This window comes from Labrus mixtus, chromosome 15 (assembly GCF_963584025.1).
Source record: "Labrus mixtus chromosome 15, fLabMix1.1, whole genome shotgun sequence".
Lineage (NCBI taxonomy): Eukaryota > Metazoa > Chordata > Actinopteri > Labriformes > Labridae > Labrus > Labrus mixtus.
In genome coordinates this window covers 17,158,009-17,182,750 of record NC_083626.1, presented here as the reverse complement: position 1 = coordinate 17,182,750, position 24,742 = coordinate 17,158,009, and the positions used below count along the sequence as shown (strand labels likewise).

The 24,742-nt window shown below is 38.1% G+C and overlaps 2 protein-coding genes across 2 annotated transcripts; both read right to left on the bottom strand.

Annotated features, from left to right (window-relative positions):
• Positions 1-1,004: 1,004 nt before the first annotated feature.
• Positions 1,005-12,554, bottom strand: samhd1 (SAM domain and HD domain 1). The gene is made up of 16 exons (XM_061056865.1): positions 12,350-12,554; positions 12,140-12,206; positions 11,884-11,956; positions 10,947-11,107; positions 8,605-8,720; positions 8,353-8,423; positions 7,186-7,344; positions 6,307-6,407; positions 5,923-6,031; positions 5,744-5,835; positions 5,527-5,642; positions 4,033-4,172; positions 2,968-3,063; positions 2,763-2,867; positions 2,454-2,591; positions 1,005-1,550 (listed from the first exon to the last, which is right to left on the bottom strand). Exons 1-16 carry the CDS (start codon positions 12,528-12,530, stop codon positions 1,404-1,406), a joined length of 1,872 nt encoding a protein of 623 aa, XP_060912848.1. The 5' UTR covers positions 12,531-12,554; the 3' UTR covers positions 1,005-1,403.
• A 1,680-nt stretch (positions 12,555-14,234) lies between these two features.
• On the bottom strand, positions 14,235-24,213 carry LOC132989557 (deoxynucleoside triphosphate triphosphohydrolase SAMHD1-like). Its single transcript, XM_061057250.1, has 18 exons — positions 24,006-24,213; positions 23,850-23,888; positions 23,717-23,729; positions 22,972-23,132; positions 22,643-22,755; positions 22,075-22,193; positions 20,863-21,153; positions 20,275-20,421; positions 19,761-19,856; positions 19,316-19,416; positions 19,017-19,125; positions 18,834-18,925; positions 18,592-18,707; positions 17,993-18,132; positions 17,228-17,323; positions 16,999-17,103; positions 16,766-16,872; positions 14,235-15,294 (listed from the first exon to the last, which is right to left on the bottom strand). The coding sequence occupies exons 1-18, from the start codon at positions 24,017-24,019 to the stop codon at positions 15,279-15,281; spliced, it is 1,875 nt and encodes a 624-aa protein (XP_060913233.1). The 5' UTR covers positions 24,020-24,213; the 3' UTR covers positions 14,235-15,278.
• Positions 24,214-24,742: the final 529 nt, after the last annotated feature.

Sequence of the window (24,742 nt, the reverse complement as noted above, 5' to 3'; positions counted from 1 at the left end):
TTAGTGGATTTATTATCTAAATACATTTTTCTTAAGTTTTAAAGGAGGTGTAAGCACATCCAGCTATCTCATGAAGTAGGCCGCAGGTCATCAAACTACTGTATCACTTTGAAAAGAAGAAATCCTGCACACTACTCTCACTAGGCATCACCAATTTATTAAAAGAAAATGTCTGTTGATTTTTAAAAGGGAACCTTTACTTATGATCTATCATTGATAAACTAATTTGGTTCCAGTTCAAGTTTTAGTCCTCAAGCCAACGCTCATATTTCAACATGAAACTGGTTCCACTACAGTAAAGAGGCTTTAGGGATTATTTATGCACTTAAATGCCTCTATGTCCTTACTGTAAATGAGACTACTAACCAACATCTGTACTGTTGGAGGTTCAACACACACCTGTGCTTATAGGAGACCAGAATCAAACAAATACTTCATGAGACATTTGTCCATGGTGAGAAAGAAACCCTGTGTTGTTCAAGAACATCTGATTACAGGAGGAAATAACAAGGACAAAGAGTTTTATTTTCAAATCCTTTCAATAGTTATACTATTTACAGGATCTCCACAAACACTTTGGTTTCTCTTTTACATTCTTCAAAAATAGATATATCGTTACATATGCAAAGCAAAACAACCTCAAATGAGACACGCTTGATGAGGCTGATATCATGTTTTGGAGAGAGGAAAAATTTTAAATAGTATCCAAAACAGTCATCAGATGTTGCACAGATCACCAATGTAAATAAAAACAAACACCATCACACATATATGACTTCAGCTGCTTACTGTAAGAACATTAAATAGAGAGGTTTGAAAATATAAATAAATCTAAAAGTAAGAAATTGGAAAATACCAATTGTAAAAAGAGACGCTAACTTTCAGTTTCAGAAACTGTGTTTGGGATGTAGAGTAACTTACTTTTAAAAAGCTAAATTAAATACCGCCTCGACATGCATCAGCTGTAAAAAAAAGAAAAACATACACTGCCCTCATGTTTAGAGTACATTTAGATTGACCTTGATTTATTGTTTGTAGTGCAAATACATGATTGTACATTATTTAATGATGAACAGTATATCTATATTTGACAGACGCAGCTACGAATGAAGTTAGTCTAAAATAAAAACCCGGATATAATGATCAAACTAAAACTTATGGATGTGTTAAATACTGAAGAAGGATCTTCTTTAAAAAAAAAAAAAAAAACACAACCTGAGTATAAGCCCTGAACATACATTTATGATTCCCCTTTGTGAAAACATTCTTTTGGGTGTAAACATTGAGCTTCTAATAGAAGTATTGCTATTAAAATCTGTTGTGCTCATCTACACACTCGCCTCATAGAAAAATAAAATTCTCACTACTATTCTCAACACCTTCCGTCATTTGTGCTCCTCCTCTTACTTGAAAAGCTTAGTTTTGGCTTTCACTTGTCCATTTGCACTAGCACTGCGTCCTTGACTGGAAATACCACCATCCTCCCCCTCGTTGGTGTTTGACCAGCTCTTCTTCAGAGGAGTCAGCTCGGGAGCTATTATGTCACCATCCTGTGTGTGTGAATTCAAAACAACAGACAAGCTTGTTAACCAGGGCAGTGTTGAGTGTACAGAAATGTTAAAGAAGTCATCAGGACTGCTGGATGGCACTCAGTTACTCTTAAATCTACAATACAGTGATCTTTTTTTTTTGTACACGTACAGTACTGTGAAGCTACAAGAGGGGAAACATTCACCAGTTAAGTAAAGTTTTATCAGGATAAATATGAGAGATTTTGTAATCCACTTTTTGTCTACCAAGGATCAGGTAACTGTGCTCACGTTTCCCAGGTGGTTCAAAGAAAAACTAGAAAGGAATCAACCTCATATAGGTACAGACTACAGACTTTAACTGTTTATCAAATCCAGCTTTCCAGTGCTTAAAAAGGGGACAAAACACTACACACTTTGTCCACAGGGGGCACCAAAATCCACACAAATTGAAAGAGCCTCACAATTGCTTCAAATGAGATATTTATCGCTTAAAAACATTATTAAAGTAAAATGAATCCTAATCCTACTCAGAAACTTTTTATAACATCACAAACTGGAGGTGTGAGTGTGTGAGGTTTTATCCAGATAAGAACCAGGGTTGGATTATCTGGAACAACCCAATTTAAAGATTTTATTCAATCGGATGGCTTTAACCCTGTTGGATTACTTTTGAACAACCAGTCCGTGAATTTAAGTGAAGGATACTACTGAAATACGGGGTCTGGCCACTAGAGGGTTGAAGCACATCAGTGGATGTCATAAAAACTTGTACTAGGAAAGGTTTTCTACCATCCCAACAGTTTTTATTTCACCTTTATTAAGACATGTTATCTAACTGATCAACAGGGTCTAATTATCATGGTAGACATTGTCGCCCCATATGACTTTAAAATGATTCACAGTGTAGCAGATCAATGTTACCTGAGGCTTTGAGAAGTTCATGTCCATGCACCACTTCACAAATAGCTTCTTGGCAGCCTCCAGGTTCTTTTTGTCCGTCTTCTTGCAGTAGGCCCTGATATGCTGCTCGGTGAACTGCTCAGGGAGAAGTTTAGACACCTGAAAAATAAAGAAGAGAGCACGGTTTATTTTCAATGCAGAGTTGAGAAAGGGGCTGGAATAAATGGCTGCTATGTATGAAGCAAGGAACGCCCAATGAACAAAAAACAGAACAGACATTTCAGTGAGTAACCAGCACACGCACTGAGAGGTTTTCGACTTAGTTCTGACCTGATTCTTGCGAATCTGGAAAGCTTTGGTAAGGTCGTCCTTGCAATAGAATCGCATGTTGTTGATGGGGTTCTGTTCCTTCATCCCATAGTCCATGTTAATGACCTGAAAGAGAAGAGGGAGATCATCATCAAGGACAAGCCATTACCTTACAACAGAGCTGAGATTTATAATAAAAAATAAAAAAGTTGGATTAGAAACTCACACGAACTACAAAGTCCTCTGGCTGCAGACAGGCATCCTGGGGGCCGTTTTGGGGGATGGACTTAGCCAAATTTTCTTCCCAGTGGTGAAGTGTCTCCTTGATGATGAAAAGCAATAAGTGAAGGAGTCAAAAAATATTACTCATCTTATGGAGGACGTAACATGAGATCTGACCCTTTGAGTCTTAGTGCTATCATTACTTCTTTAATACACATATTAAAACAATCATAATTATTACACTATCAGTGATGAAACGGATCAGCGGATCCGTTCGATCACGCCCTAATGGTTCAGGCCGCATGGGATCCGCTGTGCAAACAGGAAGTAAGTCTTTAAAAATTGATTTTTATGTGGATTTTTTCGCAGATTTAAAGTTTTGATATTTCATTGTGTAAAGGGACTTTGTTTCAAACGCTGCTTCACCTTTCCTCCATTTCAACTCACCCTGTGTGTTTATCATGCAGGTGTCAGCTGCATATTACATCAATCAGAAGTGAACATTTATAACAATACAGCCTTCTGTAGTCTGTAGCTGCAGATGGGACAAACAAACTCTGCGAGAGAGTGCTGTGATTGAACCAAAAGCTAAAGATATACTACAGTAACTCAAGCTTCCTGTTTGGTGTTTCATCTGTTGTCATGACAATTATAAATCAGGCTACACACACCATGTGCTGCCGCCACCGAACAGACACACACACACACACATCTGATAAATGAACGGTGTGTGCATGTTTCGGTTAAGTTCAAAATGTTATCTTTGTAATCCTACAACCTTAAAACTTCTGTGGACAGAAACACATTTCATTTGAATCATAAGTACTTCATTAGCTTCATCAAAACATAAATATGAGTGTGAAATGATGACATGGTCAACAGAAACTTGTTGACATAGCTCCTAAAAATAAACTGTTAAATCCAGGATCTTGGTTTTATGTGGATTAGTATTCAATGATAGGTACAAATAGTCCCAGTCAGAATATACAATTAAAAAGGGGAATGAAAGAAGTCTTTGCTCAGTTTCTATTCTGTGTCGAGCAGTTGTGTTAAACACATGAACACACACCTGGGTGACAGTTATTGGTTTGTCTGCCTGAGTCTGGCCCAGACACTTGTAGAGGCGTCGATAGACGATGTTGCGTAGAATCTGCCTCGCCTCCTTCAGCTCATCACTGGAGGAGTTGAGTATTTGCTCGAACACGTAATCTACAAGTCCAACAGAAAGTGAGGGAGACAGGTCAGATGAAGAAACCAGAACACGCCCATATTCAATCAATCATTATCTTTAATCCGTCATATTGAATCTAGAGGTTTTGGTTTTACATCAAAAGAAAACTAAAACAGAAATCTAAATGTCAGCCGGAGTTACAAGAATGGCTTCATTTTCTAACCAGGTTTAAAGGATACTGAACTAGGATGTGAATTAAGTAACTATTTCATAAGTAACTTTGAAGAATAAACACTTTTTACTGAGAAGTACAACAAATAATGAGATGCACACAACTTCTAACTAACATGAAAAAAGGCTTAGGCTTGTTGTTGAAACTTGAGTGATTTGGCAAGAACCGACTTTGATCCTTTATTCCTCAACTCGACTCAAAAAAGCTCAAAGACTCAATGTAAAGTTGCGGTTGTGTTCTCTGTGTTGTCTCCATTGTTAGACTATACTGGAGTAAATTCACCATACTGCTATCATACAGCCTATAGCCACTATCAGACAGCTTTAAGGTGGAGTGTTTTCATGAGTCGACGTTGTGAATCAATCAATCCACCTTAAGTGTCAAAAGGATAGGTGAGCATTGTGTTTGTTTGAAGGGCTCAAAAAAGTGTATACTCATTTTGAACGGATTATGTAAACTGCATATATTCTATTTCCTTACTGGGAGAAAAAAGCCCTGAGGCGCGCCGGACACATATGCTCGCATATGTACAGAGGAAACTGTGCTCTGGTCCGGTGTGAGTGCAGGCCAATGGGGGAATGGGGAGGGGAGACAATTGTGCTTTAGCACATCATGGGGCAACTGGGCCTGGCGTGAGTGCACCCTAGTGAAGTTAGAGGGGGAAAAATCCTCTCCTCTCATTCTGAAAAGTGTCTCCAAACTTACAGAGTATTAAAAAAAAAAAAAGGTTAAACGAGGTTACTGCTTCTATTGAAAGGGAACCTTTAAAATAATTTTGCTTATTGGTCATTTCATAATCATAGTTTATTTTAAAATATCTCTAGCCAACAGGCATAAAGTAATGCATGTTGTCAAGCTTGTGATGCCTTTTTAAGAATGTCAATGTCTGTACACTCCCTGATCCCTTTTATTTAAACATGGTCGGAATATTTCTTTGTTCCTTGTGTTTGTTAATAAGGTGGGAACACACATTAAGTATTTGTCAATATAATAACCTAGATATTAATCATGCAGTTACATTTATGCAACAATAACCTTGTTGATTTTACTGCACACTCATGTCATCAAGAGTCCTCACATACTAGTCTATTCTGTGCATCCTGTTTCTTAGCTTAAACCATAGACTGCTTAAACACAAATCAGCACGCTGTGACACAGACCTGTTAGCTTGGTGTAGGCCTCCATGTCGTCTATGGCTGTGGAGAGAGTGAACGTCTTCCCTCCTGAGCCTTTCACCTGGATGTGCTTGTCTGCTTTTAAAAAGGCCTCTGTGATCCTGAAAAAATGGAATCAAACTAATCAACCATTTTCTTACCATTCAAGAGAGTTAATCATAAAGCAGAGTCAAAGACGACATCAGAGCAATGAGCTACTCACATCGTCTCGATTATGTGGCCCACTTTGTGCTGGTAGGCTCTCCTGTGGAGACAGTTCCTCGTGTGGAACATGTCATACAGATTGCCCACCTCCTGTTCAGAGAAATGACATGGATGTTACTCATCCCAAACCACCACAATGGACTGTGCTTTTTAAATAAGCCTCAATAACTTAGGCACCTTGTCTCTGGTGCAGATGAGCTTCCGCCCCTCCACGTCACACACCCTGGCAAACTTCAGGAAGCGCCGGTAGTCAAAGTTGTTTTGGATTCCTAGGTGGTAGCAGTCCCTAAGGAGAGACAGATCAAAGACATTTACAGAGGCTATAGTCCTCGACGCAGCAGCAGCCATGGGTTCAAATCAGACCGTGGCCTTTTGCTGCATGTCATCCCCCGCTTTCTTCTCCCAACATTTCATGTCTCTCTTCAGCTGTCCTATCCAATAGAGGCAAAAGGCCCATAAGAAAATATATAGTATATATAAAAATATATATACATGTATCCATTTACCATATGCTTTTGAATGTTTTAATTAAAACAAAAACAGCAGGAAAACAACCCACACCTAGCAAAGTAGTCCCACTTGTCCACATCTATGCCGTTTCTTTTGTTGGCCACAATTTCGTAGAGGAAGGACTTTTCTTCTTGACGCCCTTTGTACGGCCACTGCAGGGATGACGACACAAAGCCAAACAGGAACAGTTTTTTATTGGCACGTATGTTGTTAATGAATTTGCAAGAAAAAGCATGAGAAAATAAACAGCGGTATAAAAATAAACATAAATAAACAGCAATTTCAAGATCTCGGAGGAGTTCTAGGCAGAAGAATATTTTGTCTTTTATACATCTCCATTTGTTCCTGTTTTCTGACACAGGACTGACCACTAAATACTGAGCTGTCACCCCCCAAAAAATTCTCTCCCCAGCTCAATGCTTGTTGTGTTTCCTTACTAACATCCCATTTTTAAACTAGTGGGTTTCTGTCCAGAGGACAAAGAATTATGTCCACATTCACTTAGACTGTCCACTACAAACAAATCATAAAATGTTAACTGGACAGTGTAGATTAGACAATTATTCAGACAGTCTAATTCTGACTTGGGAGGGGTCTTAAGTTTGGACATATTTTGTTACCTTTAATTGTAAAAATCTTATTAAAGACTTTTTAAGGATTTGCAGGAACCCCCATTTTCTTTGTAAGAGTTCCCTGAGGTGAATCAGATAGCACTGGTATGATGTAGCTAATGAACCAGTTGTGATAACACCATCATCTTCCTACAGACCAAAATCTATACCTGCTAAAAAAAGAAGCATTTCAAAGCATCAAACCAGTTACGGGTTCTCTCCTAAAAGCTGGGGTGATGGACTCATGTAAGAAATCATCAATTTGTCCTGCAGCAGGACACAACAGGACTCGTTTTATGTAGGCAGAACCTGCAGATACCTTCTGGCCCTTAGCTGCCTCAGTGCCCTGTGGTCCACCGATCTGTTCCTTTATAAAGTCCAAGTCCTCGGGCAGCACCAGGCCATGCTCCTTCATCTCTTCCATCAGGCCGTTGTCATTCACCAGGTAGTCAAACATGGCCAGAGAGGCGGTCTCATGCTGCAACAGAAACAACTTTTCACATGCATGGACATGGAAATATTTGGATTTGAAAACGAAAGCTCAGTGACTCATTACTCAAACAGAAAGAGCTTATCTCAGCGCAAACATGATAGGGTACAAAGTGATTACTTCTCTTATCTGTAATGATTGCCAGATGGCAGGTAAGGGGTATAAAGAACATCAAAAACATGTTCTCAGCTGTTCTTATCAGCCATGTCACGTCAACAACCTTGTTTTACAGCTTCCTTTAAACACCTAATTTAAACCGAGAACCCGGTACTTCACTATTCCAGTAACCAGTTCAAAAGAATGAACAAGGGGAAAGAGGGAAAACTGCATCCATGCCATCAGTGCTTAGGAGGATTGGAGTAGTTAAAAGTCAGTTTAAAGACTCACTAATTAATTCTTAAATTATGTATGTGAAGAATTTGTGTCTGATTTAGTTGATTTTGCCTGAAAATTACAGAATCTCTACAAGAGGTATGAAAAGACAACTCAAGGCCTTTTGTATATATTTTATGTTTTAAATCAGCCTGTCCAAAACAATTTTCTAAGTTAAAAAAAAGAAGGTATGCCACCACATCACATCGACTATTTTTTTCCTCTTTCGGAGAATTACGCTCTTTGAAAACCAAATACCTTTGGTTAGACTCCGTGCATGTCTGAGCTAGTGGTTGAGGTTGTGAATCAGAAGTTGTTTACTTGCATCTCCTTGATTTCCAGATAGTTTTCCGATGAATCATTAAAACAGTTTGAATCATTTAGGAAAACATAACACGCCAACAACATGCATATTCTTCAAGTCAAAGGATATGAAGCAAAGAGGCCACACTTAGCAGCATCTCCTGTGGCTAATATACTTACGATTGATAAGAACCTCATACAACCACCCTTCATAATAGTCTATTTGTTCTCTCTCTCTCTCCCTCCCTCCCCTTTTTTATTTTTTTAAATTTTTTTTTTAAGGCAGAGTACAGAGAAAGTGTAAATCACATGGTTTCTTACCTTCCAGGATATTCCTGGACGTGCCCTGGGGATGAACATCCCATCAAACATGTGGGAAAATGGCCCATGCCCTGAGAGAGAAGAAAAGTTATCTGATCTGTTTTTTTTTTTTGTGAAGTTTACACTAAGCTACTTGTTTTTGATTCTTCTCTGGAAAACAAAAAGATTAAAACCAAATGAGTTTCATTTCCATTCTCACGCTTGCCAACACCAACCGCTGATAGTCTTAAACCTGTTTGGCGTGTTACTCACCCAGGTCATGGCAGAGCCCAGCGATCTGCACACAGAGGATGTCTCTGTGAGAGATGAGGAGTTCAGGCTGCCTCTCATTCAGAGCTTGAACAAGTCGGCCTGCCAAGTGACCCACCCTGAACCGACACACAACAACAAAAACAAATAATTACACACTAAATATACACTGGAAAAGAAAAAGAACATCATAAACTCATAAACTTTTTGGAAATGGAATTCCCCCTAGTACTATGCAGCTACGTCAATCAGGGTGAGTCTGTCAAAGTGAGTCTGGATGAAATGGAAATGAACAGGAGAGGGTTGCAAAGCTCCATAAACGAGACTCTTTTGGTTTCACAAACAGTCGCCAGCCCACTGTTGACCCCCGTGCCTCTTCCTAGCAGCAATAAGATTATTGATTATTGATCCCCGCAAGGGGAAATTTCAGTTTTTACACTCTGTAGTCATGCAACACACACATAGGCTGAAGTATATACACACATGCACACAAACAGGATCCTATGGACATGCACTAAGGGAGAGATGTCAGAGTGACGGAGCGGCCCACAGTGGGCGCTCCTGAGCTGATGGTGGGGAGGGGGTTTGGTGCCTTGCTCAAGGGCACCTCAGCAGTGCTCAGGAGGTGATCTGGCACCTCTCCAGCTACCAGACCAACTTCCATATTTGGTCCGCACCGGGACTCGAACGGCGACCCTCCGGTTCCCAACCCAAGTCCCTACAGACTGAGCTACTGCTGCCCATACAGCAGTTTGGCCCGTGCTTCCACAGCCATGCAGCGGGTAATGTTAGAAGGATAGAAGCTATGATAGCCTACATTGTTAGTCTACTCATGAAGGTGAAGTATAATCATCATTTGATGGGGTTTATGCAGATTGTGTGTAGCTGGCCTTTTCTCAGTCGGGACATGATGTTTGTTTGTTAAATATTGCAGCCCTCTTCAGTGTCTTTGTCGTTTTACTATTATCTCGTGCCCTAAATAGGAGCGCACTCGTGAGGTTGTCGCAGCGAAAAAATGTCTGTTGTGAAAGTCGGTGTTCATTTACAAAGTTAAATAGACAGGTGTTCCGCTCTCAAGCCTGACGCTTGTTTTCACATTTTTGGCACTTTGACAGCCTGTTTACGTTAGCGCGTGTCAGAGCGCTATAAATGGTTCTGATCGCTTTCTCTCAAAATATCTCTACTTTCTCAATGCAAAACCTATATAATGCATAACCTATTACGGGTAAAATCCATCACATTCTTGGTAAATATATAGCCTAATGATGTGTGTGTTTGTGTGCTGTAATGGAAAATGTATTGTGATGGTGTGTTAAATAAAATATAACTGTGACATTTGCTAAAAAAACACTTTTCCAATCGTACCCAGCCCGCACAAAGCCTGTAGACCAGAGGCCTCTGCATGACCTTCTGCTTTTCTTTGAATTACGGTACAGACACTGTCTAAACTTTGTTCAGCACCAAACTCTTAATCTGCCCTACAACAGAGTTTGTCTATCTCCACCCCTCCCTTTTTACAGTCTATGATCTCCACCCCACCCCACCCCACAGGTGAGATCAGTCTGAGGGTGGTTTTGGGTGGTGGATCGGGGAGATAAGAGGGTTTGGGTAGGGATGGGTGGCTTTATATTTTGTATTCTGTACATCATGCAGCGATTTGTACTGTTCAAGTTAAAAACTCAATAAAAAAGAAAGAAAGAAAGAAAGAAAGAAAGAAACCAGCTGTAATTCTGCCTGCTTTACCCAAGAGTAGTTATTATGGATCAGTCTGACTTCTCCGGTTGTTAGCGTTTTTACACATATACCTCATGCAGGCCAGTATGTATCTTTTTTTTTTTTTTTTGGAAGGGGGCAGATCCATGCTCTGTTCATACAGTAAATAGTTTTGCTTTGATTTACTTCATCATACAGTGATTACTGGTGGACCCTGAATACCCCTCCATTATGTAACTTTGATCTACACTATGTTCTCTGGCTCCTTAAAACTGTTGCTATCGATGTTATCATTCCCAGATAAATGACTCTGAAACAAGTGGATTTTATGGAGGCTAATAAGATACGTTTTCAGATTGATTTATTGAATGGCATTCTCACCGATACCCGATAACACAGTTTAGGCAGTATCTATGGCAATGTGATAATGGTATTATAGTGGAACCGCTCTAATGGTGACTCAATTTTTGGCTTTAGCAATCAATGATGGTTATGATGATTGGGCTTCTATTTTCATTGTCCCCTCAAGGACCCACTTTCCTTAATGTGCATCTAACAACGAAGCAGGGCTGGTTTATGATTTGTCAAGACACACCGTGATCAACAATCACTGTATCTAACTGAAGACTTACCCGATCGAGTGTTCAAAGCGGTTGTGACACGCTCCAGGAAAAACTAAGTAGGTCCCTCCAAGCTGCTTGAGGTTTCGTAGTCTCTGGAACTGAGGCGTGTCAATGATTTTGATGAGTAGAGGATGTAACTCCACGTGACCATGAATGGGATCATTAAACACCTGGCAGAAGACACAACAGAGGCGCCATTTATGTTTACATCCATAATTCAATTTAGCAAAAATATATGTGTCGATCAAATAGTCCCAGCCTGCTTGAACGCATTTTAAAACTTAAACACTGTTTTTTTTAAGGAGGTGTTAGGACATCCAGTTATCTCATAAAGGTAGGTGCGTAGGACGACAAACTACTACTTGAAAAGAAAAATTCCTGCACACTACCCCTGCTAAGTATCACCAATTTATTAGAACAAGCTAAACGTTTCGGTCCACCTGAACCTCTGTCAAGTGTGTCGACACACACAGTGTGTTGACACACTTGACAGAGTAGTGTGCGGGATTTTTTCTTTTCAAGTAAAAACGCAAACACTAAAATTACGATGTTGCTATCATAAGGTCGGGTCGTACAGTCTTTTAATATGAAATTGAATTCACCACAGCATCTCGATTCCAAAGGAGGCTTAAATATGTGTTTTAAACAGTCTGTAGCCTGTCTTCGGCTTTTTATTATTACGGACAAAATTTCACTATCACAGAATCTATGAAATACTTTCCTACTTCCAACTCACAATTCAATTTCACATTATGTATTTAGCTTCCAACCTTTAGTTAGCCTTTGTTACGAGAATGAAATAAAGCATCATCTGTTTTTCCTTGACTCTGCTATATTTCACATGTCCCTTCTGCTCATCTAGCATACTCCCTTTTCTTTTTTTTCTTTATTATGTCTTCCTGATCTGTAAGCCTTGAGAGTTTAGATTGGTAACAGACATTAATACCTTGCTTGGCTCTGCTGTTATCTGCCACAGCTTCCTGAGGCTGTGTATGATCCGCAGCCGGTCACCAAGGCTCCTTAAATGATACAATTGTGAGGGGGAAAAAAAGGCGTTAACCAACATACAGACAATGCATGAAACATTAAAGTCGACCCACTAGGAGAGCCATGTGGCCGGTCACATTTCCTCCTAAAGACAGTGAGTGCACAAGGCAGTAGGCTATTTGAATATTATTAAAGTCGGAAGTGGAAAAACTTACTCAATGCCAATCTTCTCCAGATGGCTGTCTTCCAGATACCTCAGGCCGACTCCTGTGATTTTTTGTGCTGGATGACAGAGGAAACAGAACTATTCATGCTGACTGCTTACATGTCAAACACACAAATGGGAGGCAGCGTCGACCCATCTGATCAACAGATAGCCCACGCAATGAAAACATCTATTAAAGCGACCAAACCAGAAAACCAACCTCGAAATGTAGCTTCGCATGCTCCGAGATTTTCTCTACGCAGGTAGCGACAAGTTTCCTCGACTCCCCAATGCATGTAGTCCGAGTCCTGCAGCCGGACCGCTGACACTTTCTTCTCCGGCGTTTTGAAGCTTTCATCAGGGCTCAACCCTCCCTCGAACGGCCTTTTACGGTTCTCCATGTTGGGTTTACACGTATGTACAGTCTATGGTTTACACACAGGAGGTCATTTGAGTTACTCAGTAAAAAAACAGAAACCACCTCAATTAGAGCCGATAATGGAAACTATGTCGCTTGTAACAGCTGATCGGGCAGTTCTGTTCTGCTTTGCAAGACACACTGGGTACGCTGAAAATACCCGGGTTTTGTTTCCACGCCGACCGAGTACATCCACAGCGCAAACAATATCCGGTTTAGCCTTCAGAATAAAGTCTGTTTAGTATCCTTGTATAGCTGCGGCATTGCAACAGCTATAGTCCCAGGGCCTAGTGACAATGCAACCATTACAACAAACGAAACTCCGCATCAGACACCTCCTATGCAGAAGTTTTGAGCTATAAAAACAAACTGCACAATACGAAGCTAACACTTGTGAAAACACCTGTATATGGTAAACATGACTTATGATTACTAAAAGTTGGTAGAGTGCCATTTCCATTAGTAAAGGGGGGTGTACAATTGTAACCAGACTGCATAAAGATAGGCTACCCATAAAAAAAAGGTTGTTTAAAAAACAAAAATATTAATTGAAGAACAGTTTGAAGACTATGCAAAGTGAAGTCATTGAAAAAGAACAAGAACAAAATTCTGATCCTGCCACAATCTGGCATATTTATTACAGCCAATGGTGTTTTTTTAAAAAAAAGCTTTAAAAACGAACAAAATACAAACAAATTGCTTTTAGTAATAGATGCAATTTACCCTTTGGGATTAGCAATTTAAATCAACGTTCAGCCTCTGTAATCTATTAATTACGGGAACACGTGTTTATTTTTTAAGAATATTTATTTTTATTCTTATTCTATTATTGTATTTTTTTCCCCTTTATTTAACTGATGTAAATATGTTTGATTTTTAACTTCTTGTTATTTTTAATAATTATATTCCTGTTTTACTTGAACTGTTGTAACGAAAAAAAATCCCCCACGGGGGATCAATAAAGTTTATCTTTATCTTCTTTATATTTTTGAGGGAAAACCCTTTGCTTCCGGTATATTACTCGCTGCGCTTGTGTAACTTGACACAGGCTCCTCCTCTTTGACTCGGCGCGAAAGGTGGAGCCAAATATCGTGGAGCGAATGAGCGTTGATGCCAAAACCCCGGAAATGCAAACATTCAGTGACGACACAGAGGAACTGCAATGCCGGGCGATTTTAAACTGCTTGTTCGTATCAGCGTTATGCTAATACTAGTTGGTTAGGTAATTTTAGCACAGATAGTCACGTAAAACATACTCTACCCTCCAGTAAATCGGTAGGTAAGCTCTTATGTCGACCTGCAGCCTCCACTTTTCTACATTTGTAGTCTTCTTACATGGATATAAGCTGGTAGCCTGGCTGAGGAGGCTACAGAACAGTCATATTTAGATTTGAGATAGCCCAAAAAATTGAACATAAGCTGTTTTCTAATTCTGTTTGGAGCTTATCTTTATCTTGAAGCTAATGACAAAATTGTTAATATTTACTTTTTAATTCACATTTTTGTGTTTGATTTATGTTTTTTTAGTATTTATATTTATCATGATTATTTTATTTCTTATTTCTGTGCATTAGTCTCTAACAGGTTTTTACAAACTACCCTTTCTCAATCCCTTTTCCGCTCCTTTACAAAGCACTTTGAACTGCAATTGTATATATATGGTTTGATAGATTATTCAATGTTGAACTCAGGATTTTCTCTGATGTTTATTTTGAATATATGCAGATGTTATCAGATATGAACCCATCACAACAGGAATACACTTGAAAGGTTCTCATAGATGCATTATGTAAGAACCAATCGTCAAACAATTATAGCTTCACTTAAAGTGTGTCATACATTTAAACACATTCATCATCCATCGAAGAAAGGTAGTTGATGGATACGTTTAAAAAGATATTGTTTAATTCTAATTTCAAGTTTTTAGATGCAAATAAAGGTTTTCAAAAGTTCCAGTTTTTAAAGTAAGAATCATAAACTCAAAAGAAGATGACATTATAAAACATGCCCAAAATAAGACTCATTTTAAAACAGATTAAAATTGAATAGTGATAATAAATACTGCAGATACAAAGTAATATAATATAAGATAATACCAGTCACCAAAACATCACATATGATCATCTCTCATTAAACACCACTCAAAGACAAATAATCTAATCTCATGTCCTCAATCTTCAAACGATTAACCTCAAAACTAAAACACCACTGAGTATTATAAATCCCTAAATAAAACCACAAGTGAAATATTCACTCCATTACACATGTTGGGAGTGCTATACATCTTTCCCCAACCAAAAAGAATTCACAACCTACAAAGAAGCATAAATGTGACCAAAAGCTGAATCAATTCAGAAACATGCAGTTTATATATTCAGTTTGAGACAATGATTGTTGGATTTCAATAATGGCTTTCTTTACCTAAATGGTATTCAACAGCCATACAGCTGCTAGCTGTGTAAGTATCCAGTGTTATGTGTGTCTATGTAACAGTTTATATTATTATATATTATGATTTATCTTTGTCCTCAATAAAAACATGTTGTATGTTGTTGGAACTTATGCAGATGCAGAAGGGAGTCAACAATTTAAAACAACAATACAACATGTATATGATAAAAGCTAGAAAAAACATGAGTCCTGGGTCTGAATAAGAAATAATTCTGTGTTATTCATGTTGTTGAGTCATTTCCATGGCCTTTTAATTACCCTCAGGTCCAAGCAGATTTGGCTACATCTTGAACTTCCTGCATGTTAATAAAGACACAAAAGTACATCTGTTTAAAGAAAGCAGTGCAGAGTAAACCTAGTGAGAGATAAACTGAAGAAGAAATGATTCTATTTAACAAACAATCTAACATTCAACTTATTTTAAAGATAAACAATGTACTCATCATGCAGATCCATCATCTCACTGGTGAGGATTTTCAGTTTTTTAAAATCTCAAGTAATAAAATACAGAGATCGACGTACTTTATTTTTTTTTCTTACTTTATCTTAGGATATATTTTAATATTAGGTTTGTATTCATATTAAATGTGTTTTCCCCTCTAAATTAATACATTTTTTGCAACAAACAACTTTAATCTGCTCAGCATCCACTCGATATTCCATTATTTACAGGAGATCAGCACAGAATCAGCAGCAAGCGGCTGTACACATTATTAAAACGAAGCCATGAGAAGCTTCAGTTTTCATATGAGCAAGAGGGGTGTACGGACAGTGGACCTTCTCTCTCTCTGAAGAGGATGTGATACAGCTCTCGTTTTTGCTGTGTTGTGACGTTCAAACTGAGTGCACACCTACAGTCTATCGCGCATGCCCTATCTCTCGCTGTGTCGCGCAAGCAGCATTTTTTATTTTTTAGATTTATTTTTGGGCTTTTAGCGCCTCTAATGGAGAGACAGGACAGTGTACAGAGTCGGAAATCAGGGAGAGAGAGTAGGGCACGACACAGGAAAGGAGCCACAGGTTGGATTTGAACCTGGGTCGCCCGCTTGGAAGACTTTAGCCGCCATACATGGGGCGCGCGCACTAACCACTGCGCCACCAGCGCCCCAACATGACAAATTATAATTAAAAAGGGACATTTCACTATCATAAGCTCAGTGCACGGAGCTGGAAAACACTGATATGACAGTTAGCTGCTGGGGAGTCACACTTACTGCCCACTGCTTACTGAGGGTCCACACCATTGACTTTTTGTATTATTGACAATACGGTCCACACTAACACTTGTTTGGGACGTTTGGACATTTCTATCCTTAGGTGTGTTCTAACGGTGGAAATTATGTTTCAAATGGGGACTGTTTTAGCTGCATTTGTTCGTCACAGTTAACAGATCAATTTATTCTGTTTATTGTCGGACTTCAGTACGGAAACCTGACTGACTGTCTTAGACTTGCTGTCTAACCTGGACGCAAACCAGGACAGAGGACCAATAACATGTTATAGTGTGACTCAGTTCGGCAGTATTTTGATTTAGAAAATGATAATAAAAGTACTTTATGTAGGCACTCAGCAGATTGTAGATCACATGTTCAACCATGTTAAATAAACTGGACTCAATGTTGACTGTTTTCTCTTTACTTTTGCCAAGTCAACTGGTCTGAATATATATTTAATGTTTTATGTTTAATCAACAGCAAGTTAGTCGAGATAGTATGCTTTAACATCTTAATATTCAACTATTATCTAAGGATTGGAAAATCATTGTACCACTGTTCAAAGTGCTGTCTGGCAGCCTCCACACTCTGTTCATCAATCTTCTTACAGAAGACCCTGATCAGCTGCTCAGAATAGATCGTTGTGCCAATCCTGGATGCCTGTAAAGAATGACAGCAGCTTTAATTTGAGAGTTATGGTGACATAAGCTGCCTTACAAATAATAAACAGAAGAAATATTGAATGATTGCGATAAAAAATTGTTTTAATCAATAATTAGTTCTGACATTTTCTATGGACATTGGCTTTGCCACGTCAGGCTCATATTTGCTGTAGAAATGCATATGTTCGACAGGGTTCTTGTCTTTCATGCCGTAGTCCATGTTAATGACCTAAAAAGAAGGTCGAGAGTAAAATGTGTGCCATAACAAATTCTGCAACATCTTCCAAATCAAAACATCAGCAAAACTGAAGATTTTACAAAAAAAGTGAGATGAAAGTAAAAAAAAAAAACACCTGGATTTCAAAGTCCTCTGGTGTCAGGTTGTCTTCTTCCTTGTCAGGGAGGGGTTGAGCCAATGTTTTTTTCCATTTTTTTTCCAGCTTCAGGTTCTTAAAAGGAAGCAGAAAAAAATGAGAACAATGAGAAAGGATAGATTAAATGTTTTTTGCGTTTTACATTTTATGTAAGCAACATGGAATTCAATTCTTATTCACTCAAAAAACTGCACCAACTTAGTGTAGATACTTTTGACTGTAGGGCGGCACGGTATGATTTACGCATCATTTTTGCTATGTGTACAAGTGCTATGGTAACACATCACATGCAGTGTATGACGATGAACTGTTCTTTGCTTAGAAGTTACTGTCACAGGGCTCTTGATGCAGACTAGTTGTCGCTTTGAATGTATAAGGGGTTCTTATTTGAAAAAGAAAATAGACTTGAAGGCCCCAATGATAATACAAATTGTAATAGTATGAACCTCAAAGGTTATCGCAGTTTCCCCAATATCATGCAGCATTAGTTCACTGAGGGATTTTGTATTGTAAGACATTTCAAGCTGCTATCCAATTCACATTACATTTCAAAGAGAACTGTTCAATAGTGTTGTTGTTCATGTTAAATGTAAAAACACGGGCAAGATAAAATACTGGAGACAGCAGAGAATGTGATGTGCACTTATTCTATTGACTGAAAATGAGCACATTATCCAGCTTTGTGATAACAGTGCATTAGATCATGTGTAATAAATGTAATGAAACACAAGAACACACACTTACTTTCCAATCCTTGATGGTCTTCTTTGGCTTTCTCTCACCAACAAACTTGTAGATCTTTCGAGAGACAATATTTTGCAGAATCTCTCTTGCCTCTTGTAACTCAGGACTGGAAGAGTTGAGTATTTCCTCAAACACGTTGTCTAAAAGAGTAACAGAGTAACAAGCAAACTATAAATAATTACACACAAAAATTAGTGAATTTAATTCACACACACTCAATACATTTTAAGACTTGGCATGTTAATTTATAAGTCATTACAACTTATTTAACATGATCTGGTTTATTTATTTTTTTAACATGTGCATAATAAAAAAAATGGACAAAGTAGCATAACAGTAAATGACTTCGCAACAGAGCCACTAACCTGACAGAAAGCAGCATCTAAGTGTTTTTCCAAAAAGTATTGAAATATGTCACTGTTACTTAAATAATAATAATAAATACTGGACTGGATTTGTGAACTCCTCAAACATTCAAAAATTCCTTTTCAGATTGTTGGGTGTAGTGCATTATTTAAAACAATGTCTTGATATTCCTGTAGTCTGAATTTGCTTCAATGTTAAACATGAGCTAACAGCACACATTTAAATCTACACACCTGTGAGCTTTGTGTAGGCCTCCATGTTCTTAAAGGCTGTAGAGAGAGTGAACATCCTCCCTCCTGATCCTTCAATCTGAATGTAGTCGTCTGCTTTCAAAAAAGCCTCTGCAATCCTGTATGTTCATATCAAACATATTATTACTGATGAGATAGTGAATCATGATGCAGATTGAATAATCGAAATCAGAAGGAGACCAATCTTATATTTGGAGTACTAACATCTGAAGGTAGACACTTACATTTCTTGTAAGATTTGGCTTACTCTGTGCTGACAGGCTCTTTTGTGGAGACAGTGTCTTGTGTAGAACAAGTCGTACATATGGCCCTCCTCCTGTTGAGGTTAGGACTGTAGTTTAGTCATAAATAACAACATTATCAGTTTGCTTTCAATTATCTGTTTACAAGCTCAAGTTTGTCAGCACCTTGTCTCTGGTGCAGATAGTGTTCCTGCCTTCAACCTTACACACTCTGGCAAACTGCATGAAGCGATGAAAGTCAAAGTTGTTCTTGATCCCCAGGTAGGAAGAGTCCCTGAGTAGAGGCAGATTGAGGCAAGGTAAAGAAAATAGGTGTATAAAGTGAAACTGAATTTACTGGAGAGTTTTGTAGCCTATCATTTAAAATAATCAGGAGAATAATGCATTGTTCAGGGTAAAAAAAAGTGCTGTAGCGGTCTTCATCACTAAGTGAATTGCTCTACAGCACTTCATTAAAACCTGACCTGGCCAAGTAGTCAAACTTGTCCACATCAACGCCGTTTTTTTTGTTGGACACAATTTCGTAGAGGAAGGACTTTTCTTCTTTACGCCCTTTGTACGGCCACTGCAGGGATGACGACACAAAGCGAATCAGGACAAGTTTTATTGACACGTATGTTGTTGTCAATGAATTTACACTGCATAGAAAAAATATGTAGGACCATTCCTCAAAACAGAGATAAAGCTAAAATATGAACACAATAATCTATGTACAAGCAAAAGCATGACAAAATAAACAGCAGGTCCAATTTCAATTGGAGGTCTAGGCAGAAGAAAAACTTTTTCACGATTAAAAAAAAAAGGACTCTTCTTGTCCACCTTTATACTGAGGAGATGTTACAAAATAGTGACATTAGTGACATTGCTGTAGGACACAGACTGATTTATGCACAGATGGGGTTAACTTGCCTTCTTGCCTTCAGCAATCTTCTCCTTAATGATTTTCAAATCTTCAGGTTTCAGTTTGTATTTCTTCTTCATCTCTTGTTCAAGCTTACTCTGTTCCTGTAATATTTACAGTTAGGGATGTAAAGATTAATCGTGATAAATCGATTCAAAGATGTCAAGATTCACATCGGTACTCTGAAAAATGAATCGCAATAATATCGTGAGCATCAGCAGCTGTAGAGCAAGATTTTGAAATTGAGGACGCACCACCCTCTTTTAAATCGGAGGTGTGGAAGCATTTTAGCTTCCCCAAGACAGAAAATGAAAGATGTGAGAAGATAACAGACGAGACAAAAACTGTGTGTAAATATTGCAAGAAGACAGAAAACTACACAAATAGCACAACCAATATTTGCAGAGTAGATCTCAAAACGTGTGTATGTAAGAAACACTTTAAATGTCAGAGATCCTAAAGTTCCTCAGAATTTGATGAGTGACTTCATGTCAGCCAATTTACTGTGGACATTGAACTTGCCTTCTTGCTTTTAGATTCCTGTCCAGCAATCATCTCCTTAATGTTTTTCACATCTTCACGTTTCAGTTTATACTTCTCCATCATCACTTTTTCAAGATCAATCAGTTCCACCAGGGTGTTAATTATGTCACAATAGCCCTTTTCATCCTGCAAGACACACAGAGTCATACATGTATCAACACAAGATTTAAAACATAAATACAATAATCCCACATACTTTAATTTCCCCCATATTTGAAGAGAAAATCTCCAAACTTGTGTATGTTAAAAAAAAGTTAAATGTCAGAGTTCCTAAAGTTCCTCAGAATTTGACGAGTGACTTAATATCAGCCAATTTTCTGTGGACGTATACTGTATACAACATCCTAACAGTCTTTATCAGGGTTATTTAGCTAGCTGAACCCAACCTGATGTCAAACTGTTAAGCACAAGAGTTTTTGGGAAGGTGATCATGCAGCTCAGTTTTTTCACACCTGGGTAGTTTGGAAAAGTTGTTCTGAAACCATAGCCCGGTTTGTTCATACATATGTGAACACAGCAATCACACTCTTTTGGCTCCTCAACTTTTTTGATCTATTTTCTATTGAATTGTGCACTGTGTGCTCTTTTTTGGCTATCCTTGCTCTTTTCTGCCCGTTGTGGGATGAATAAAGTTTTATCTTCTCTTATGTTATATTCATACAGTATCTTATCCGACTTCTGAATAACATAATGAGGTGAACTTGCCTTCTCGCTTTTAGATTCATGTAGAGGTCCAGCAATCATCTCCTTAATGAATGTCATGTCTTTTTCAGGGATCAGTCCATACTTCTTCATCGCTGGTTTAAGATTATTCTGTTCCACCAGGTGGTCTAGCATGTCACAAGAGCCCTTTTCATGCTGCGAGACACACAGACTCATAAATGTGTCAACACAAGATTTAAAACATAAATACAATAATCCCACATACTTTAATTTCCCCCACATTTGAAGAGTATATCTCAAACGTATGTATGTAAAAAACAACTTACAATGTCAGAGTTCCTAAAGCTCTTCAGAATTTGACGAGCGACTTAATGTCAGCCAATATACTGTACACTACATCCTAACAGTCTTTATCAGGGTTATTTAGCTAGCTGAACTCAACCCGATGTCAAACTGTTAAGCACAAGAGTTTTTGGGAAGGTGATAATGCAGCTCAGTTTTCTCGCCAAACGTTTTTTCACACCTGGATTGTTTGGAAAAGTTGTTCTGAAACAAAGGGGCGTTTCCCCTTTAGCCCGGTTTGTTTGGATGTCAACACAACAATCGCAGTCTTTTGATCTAAAGTTATTGAATGGTGCACTGTGTGCTCTTTTCTGGCTATCCTTGCTCTTTGCTGCCCGTTGTAGGATGAATAAAGGTTATCTTCTCTTATTGAGTGACAAAGAGACATAAACAGATCTAGAAATCCCTTCTGCTTTTAAAAGAATTACCTCTCATTAACCATGAATTCAGTTATTATCTTTGTTTGTTGTATCTAAATCCCTGAATCACCAGGATTAATGGTTAAAACAGAAACATTATTAAAATCTCATGGAGCTTCTGAACAGCTGTAACATGTCAGATAAAAAGCTGACATAATATTACCAAAGAGAACAGGGTATGGATCATTTAGCAACACATGTGAATAAGCACATTCTACCTGAGAAGGCAAACAAAAAAGAACATTCTGGATTTTGTTTCAAAAGAACAAGTCAGTGTGAAAGGTACATGTGCTTCAGTTTTGCGCTTCCTCTGTATTTAATTTGTTATATTACAACAGAAATATTAACTTCTTACCTTCCATTCCTCCAATTTGTCCTCTTCTCCCAATTCCCCATTTCTTCTCATTTCTTCCTTCTTTTCCAGTGCTTTGGGGAGGAACATTCCATCATACAGATGGGAAAAGGGTCCATGACCTTGAAATGGATAGATAAATACAGGCGTAATCCACTGATAGTGTACAGATGATACAGTCAGTATGTCTTAATAAACCTGTTTGAGTTGAGGACGGATTACTCCTGAATCTAAACTTGAGAATATTGCTTACAAGAAAAGACTGTTATGTGTTTGTAAACGTATGCATGGTCTGGGTGGACTGTGGAACCGAAATGCCCTCTGGGATAAACAATTTTTAAAAATTTGTTTTAGATATCCAGAACCTCCAGTTCTTATCAGAGTCCCTACAGACTGAGCTACCACCACCTCACCCCACCCTCATATTTTTATTTTTAAATGCAGCCCTTGCTTTTTTGAAAGATGGAAGGGTTATTTCTGGATCATTTCACTTTCATTTTACTCTTTTCATACCCAATAATATAATTTATTAACCATTCCATGTATTATTGAAAAGGGATGCATTACTCACCCAGGTCATGACAGAGGCCAGCAATCTGAACACAAAGGACGTCTCTGTCAGTGATCTTGAGTTTCTGCCTCGACCTGAGAGCCTCAGCAAGTTTTCCTGCTAAGTATCCCACCCTTTTTAGACCACAGAAAACATTTTTTTAAATGATTATTATAATGCAATTATCACAATAGGATGCTGCTACTAAAATGAAAATATATACTTTTATTAGATCTATACTGAGACAGGCACTGTTTTCTGCCTTTATTACTTTAACAAGGTACTTTACTGAAAACCACTATGAGTCTTCTCCTTATTTGGACTTTGAATCTGAAAACTTGCTGACTTACCCGATCGAGTGTTCAAAGCGGTTGTGAGATGCTCCGGGGTAAACTGAGTAGACACCTCCAAGCTGCTTTATGAATCGAAGTCTCTGGAACTGAGGTGTGTCAATGATCTCGATGAGGAGTGGGTGTAACTCCATGTGACCATGGATGGGATCATTTAACACCTGGCAGAAAACAAACAAGCAAAAGCTAAGAACAATGAAATGCCAAAAACAAAACAACACCATGGAGACCAGCTCAAGTTTGCCTGAGGGCTCTGGGAGGTATAGCATAAGCATGAAATGAGCCCAAGAATAAAGCTGATGCTACAAAGAATGTTTTTTATGACTTTACCACTGGTGGGGATATTAAGAATCTAGTAGAACAAAGAGAACAAAACATTGGACACTGAAAATGTCCTTTCAATAGAAAGTGTGTGTTCCTCTTCCTTTTTTTTTAAGTATTGAAGAAAAGGAGAATAAAGAAGGTTGGTTTGCATATAAAAGGTGGACAAAGCTACCGTAGCTCTCCTCACCACTCATGGGGAGAACAAGCATCTAGGCCTATAGAACGAAGAGAACCAAGAACTCCTAGTTAATTAGATTTTCAATCTAGACTGATAATGGATAATACATGTACACAGGCTTAACTTTGTGCAGGTGTGTTAGTGTGCAGTTTATTCTACAAGTCGTCATTGTTCTGTTTATTCTCTTATCTCTCCAGCAATAAAAATGTGGTGTGATGTGTGGTAAGAAGTGAAGTATTTTACCTTGGTGATCGGTCTGTAGAATTTAGAAAAAAAAGCATTAACAGTATGAACAAGTGCTGAAACTTCCAACTTAAAATGATTTCTTTATAATATTGGGATATTGTAAACTTCCCAGAGATACAGAGATACTCACTTTTTTGCCTTTTTGCTCGGACTTGCCATTTTGCCCCGACTAGATAAAAGAGAAAGAAGTCAGTCATTTATTAAGTAGGCTAACCTCAGTTTTACACAAGCTAAAATGCAACATTGTTAAGTTAAACCATCAGTTTAAAATAACGATACAACTTACCAAAAACCAACCATGAATTTAACTGACTATAACTAGAAAACCAACCTCAAAATTTTCCTCCAATTGTCTTTGTCTTTCTTTTTATACAAACACGTTTCCTCAGCTCCCTGTGACTTAAAGTTCAAATCTATCTATATAGTTTTTAATATTTGAAGCTGTAAGACATTTCATTTATATCAAGCTAATGTTTCTAATGATGATCTGACAAGTGGCAAAAGTCATTTAAATGGCTGCTGAAGGCTATTTACAAAATGACGCTCAGGGTTTAAAAATATCTGACATTTCTATCTACACCACACCCATGTTATTGGTCACTGCCCTCCTAGTGACACTCTTTTTTTGCTTACTTTTACTTATCTGACAAGCAAACATTTCAGAAAACAAACCTGAAAGTGCATCAGAATTTCATAATGCAAGTTAACAAATCTAAACTTGTGTGGTGTTCGGGTCACAAATTGGCCCATTTTAAATGTTTAACAAAAGAAAAAAGGGTAACACTTTATAATAACCATCATCTATAAAGGGTAAATAGATAGTTAATTAACCATTAGTTAATAGTTATTTACTGTAAACAAACAATGAAATTATAGTTAATAATGTTTGCTAATGATTTGTAATGCTATAATTTATTGTTAAAGCCCCAATATGTAACTTTTCAGTTTTGGTGCGCTTTGGTTCCAACAGCAGGTCTCTGACTGCAACTGCACTGTTGTAAAACGGTTACACTTCCCATCTGA

Bases quoted from the DNA above. Each gene is read 5' to 3' on its own strand.
- samhd1 (XM_061056865.1), bottom strand. From the start codon at position 12,530: ATGGAGAACCGTAAAAGGCCGTTCGAGGGAGGGTTGAGCCCTGATGAA. The intron at 12,207-12,349 runs GTTGGTTTTCTG...TCTGTCATCCAG, and splicing joins ATGCGAAGCTACATTTCGAG to CACAAAAAATCACAGGAGTC. The intron at 5,836-5,922 runs GTGCCTAAGTTA...TTCTCTGAACAG, and splicing joins TCATCTGCACCAGAGACAAG to GAGGTGGGCAATCTGTATGA.
- LOC132989557 (XM_061057250.1), bottom strand. The intron at 21,154-22,074 runs GTAAGAAGTTAA...TGTGTCTCGCAG, and splicing joins ACAAATTGGAGGAATGGAAG to CATGAAAAGGGCTCTTGTGA. The intron at 18,133-18,591 runs GTGTGTAGATTT...TTACTCTTTTAG, and splicing joins GGCCTACACAAAGCTCACAG to ACAACGTGTTTGAGGAAATA.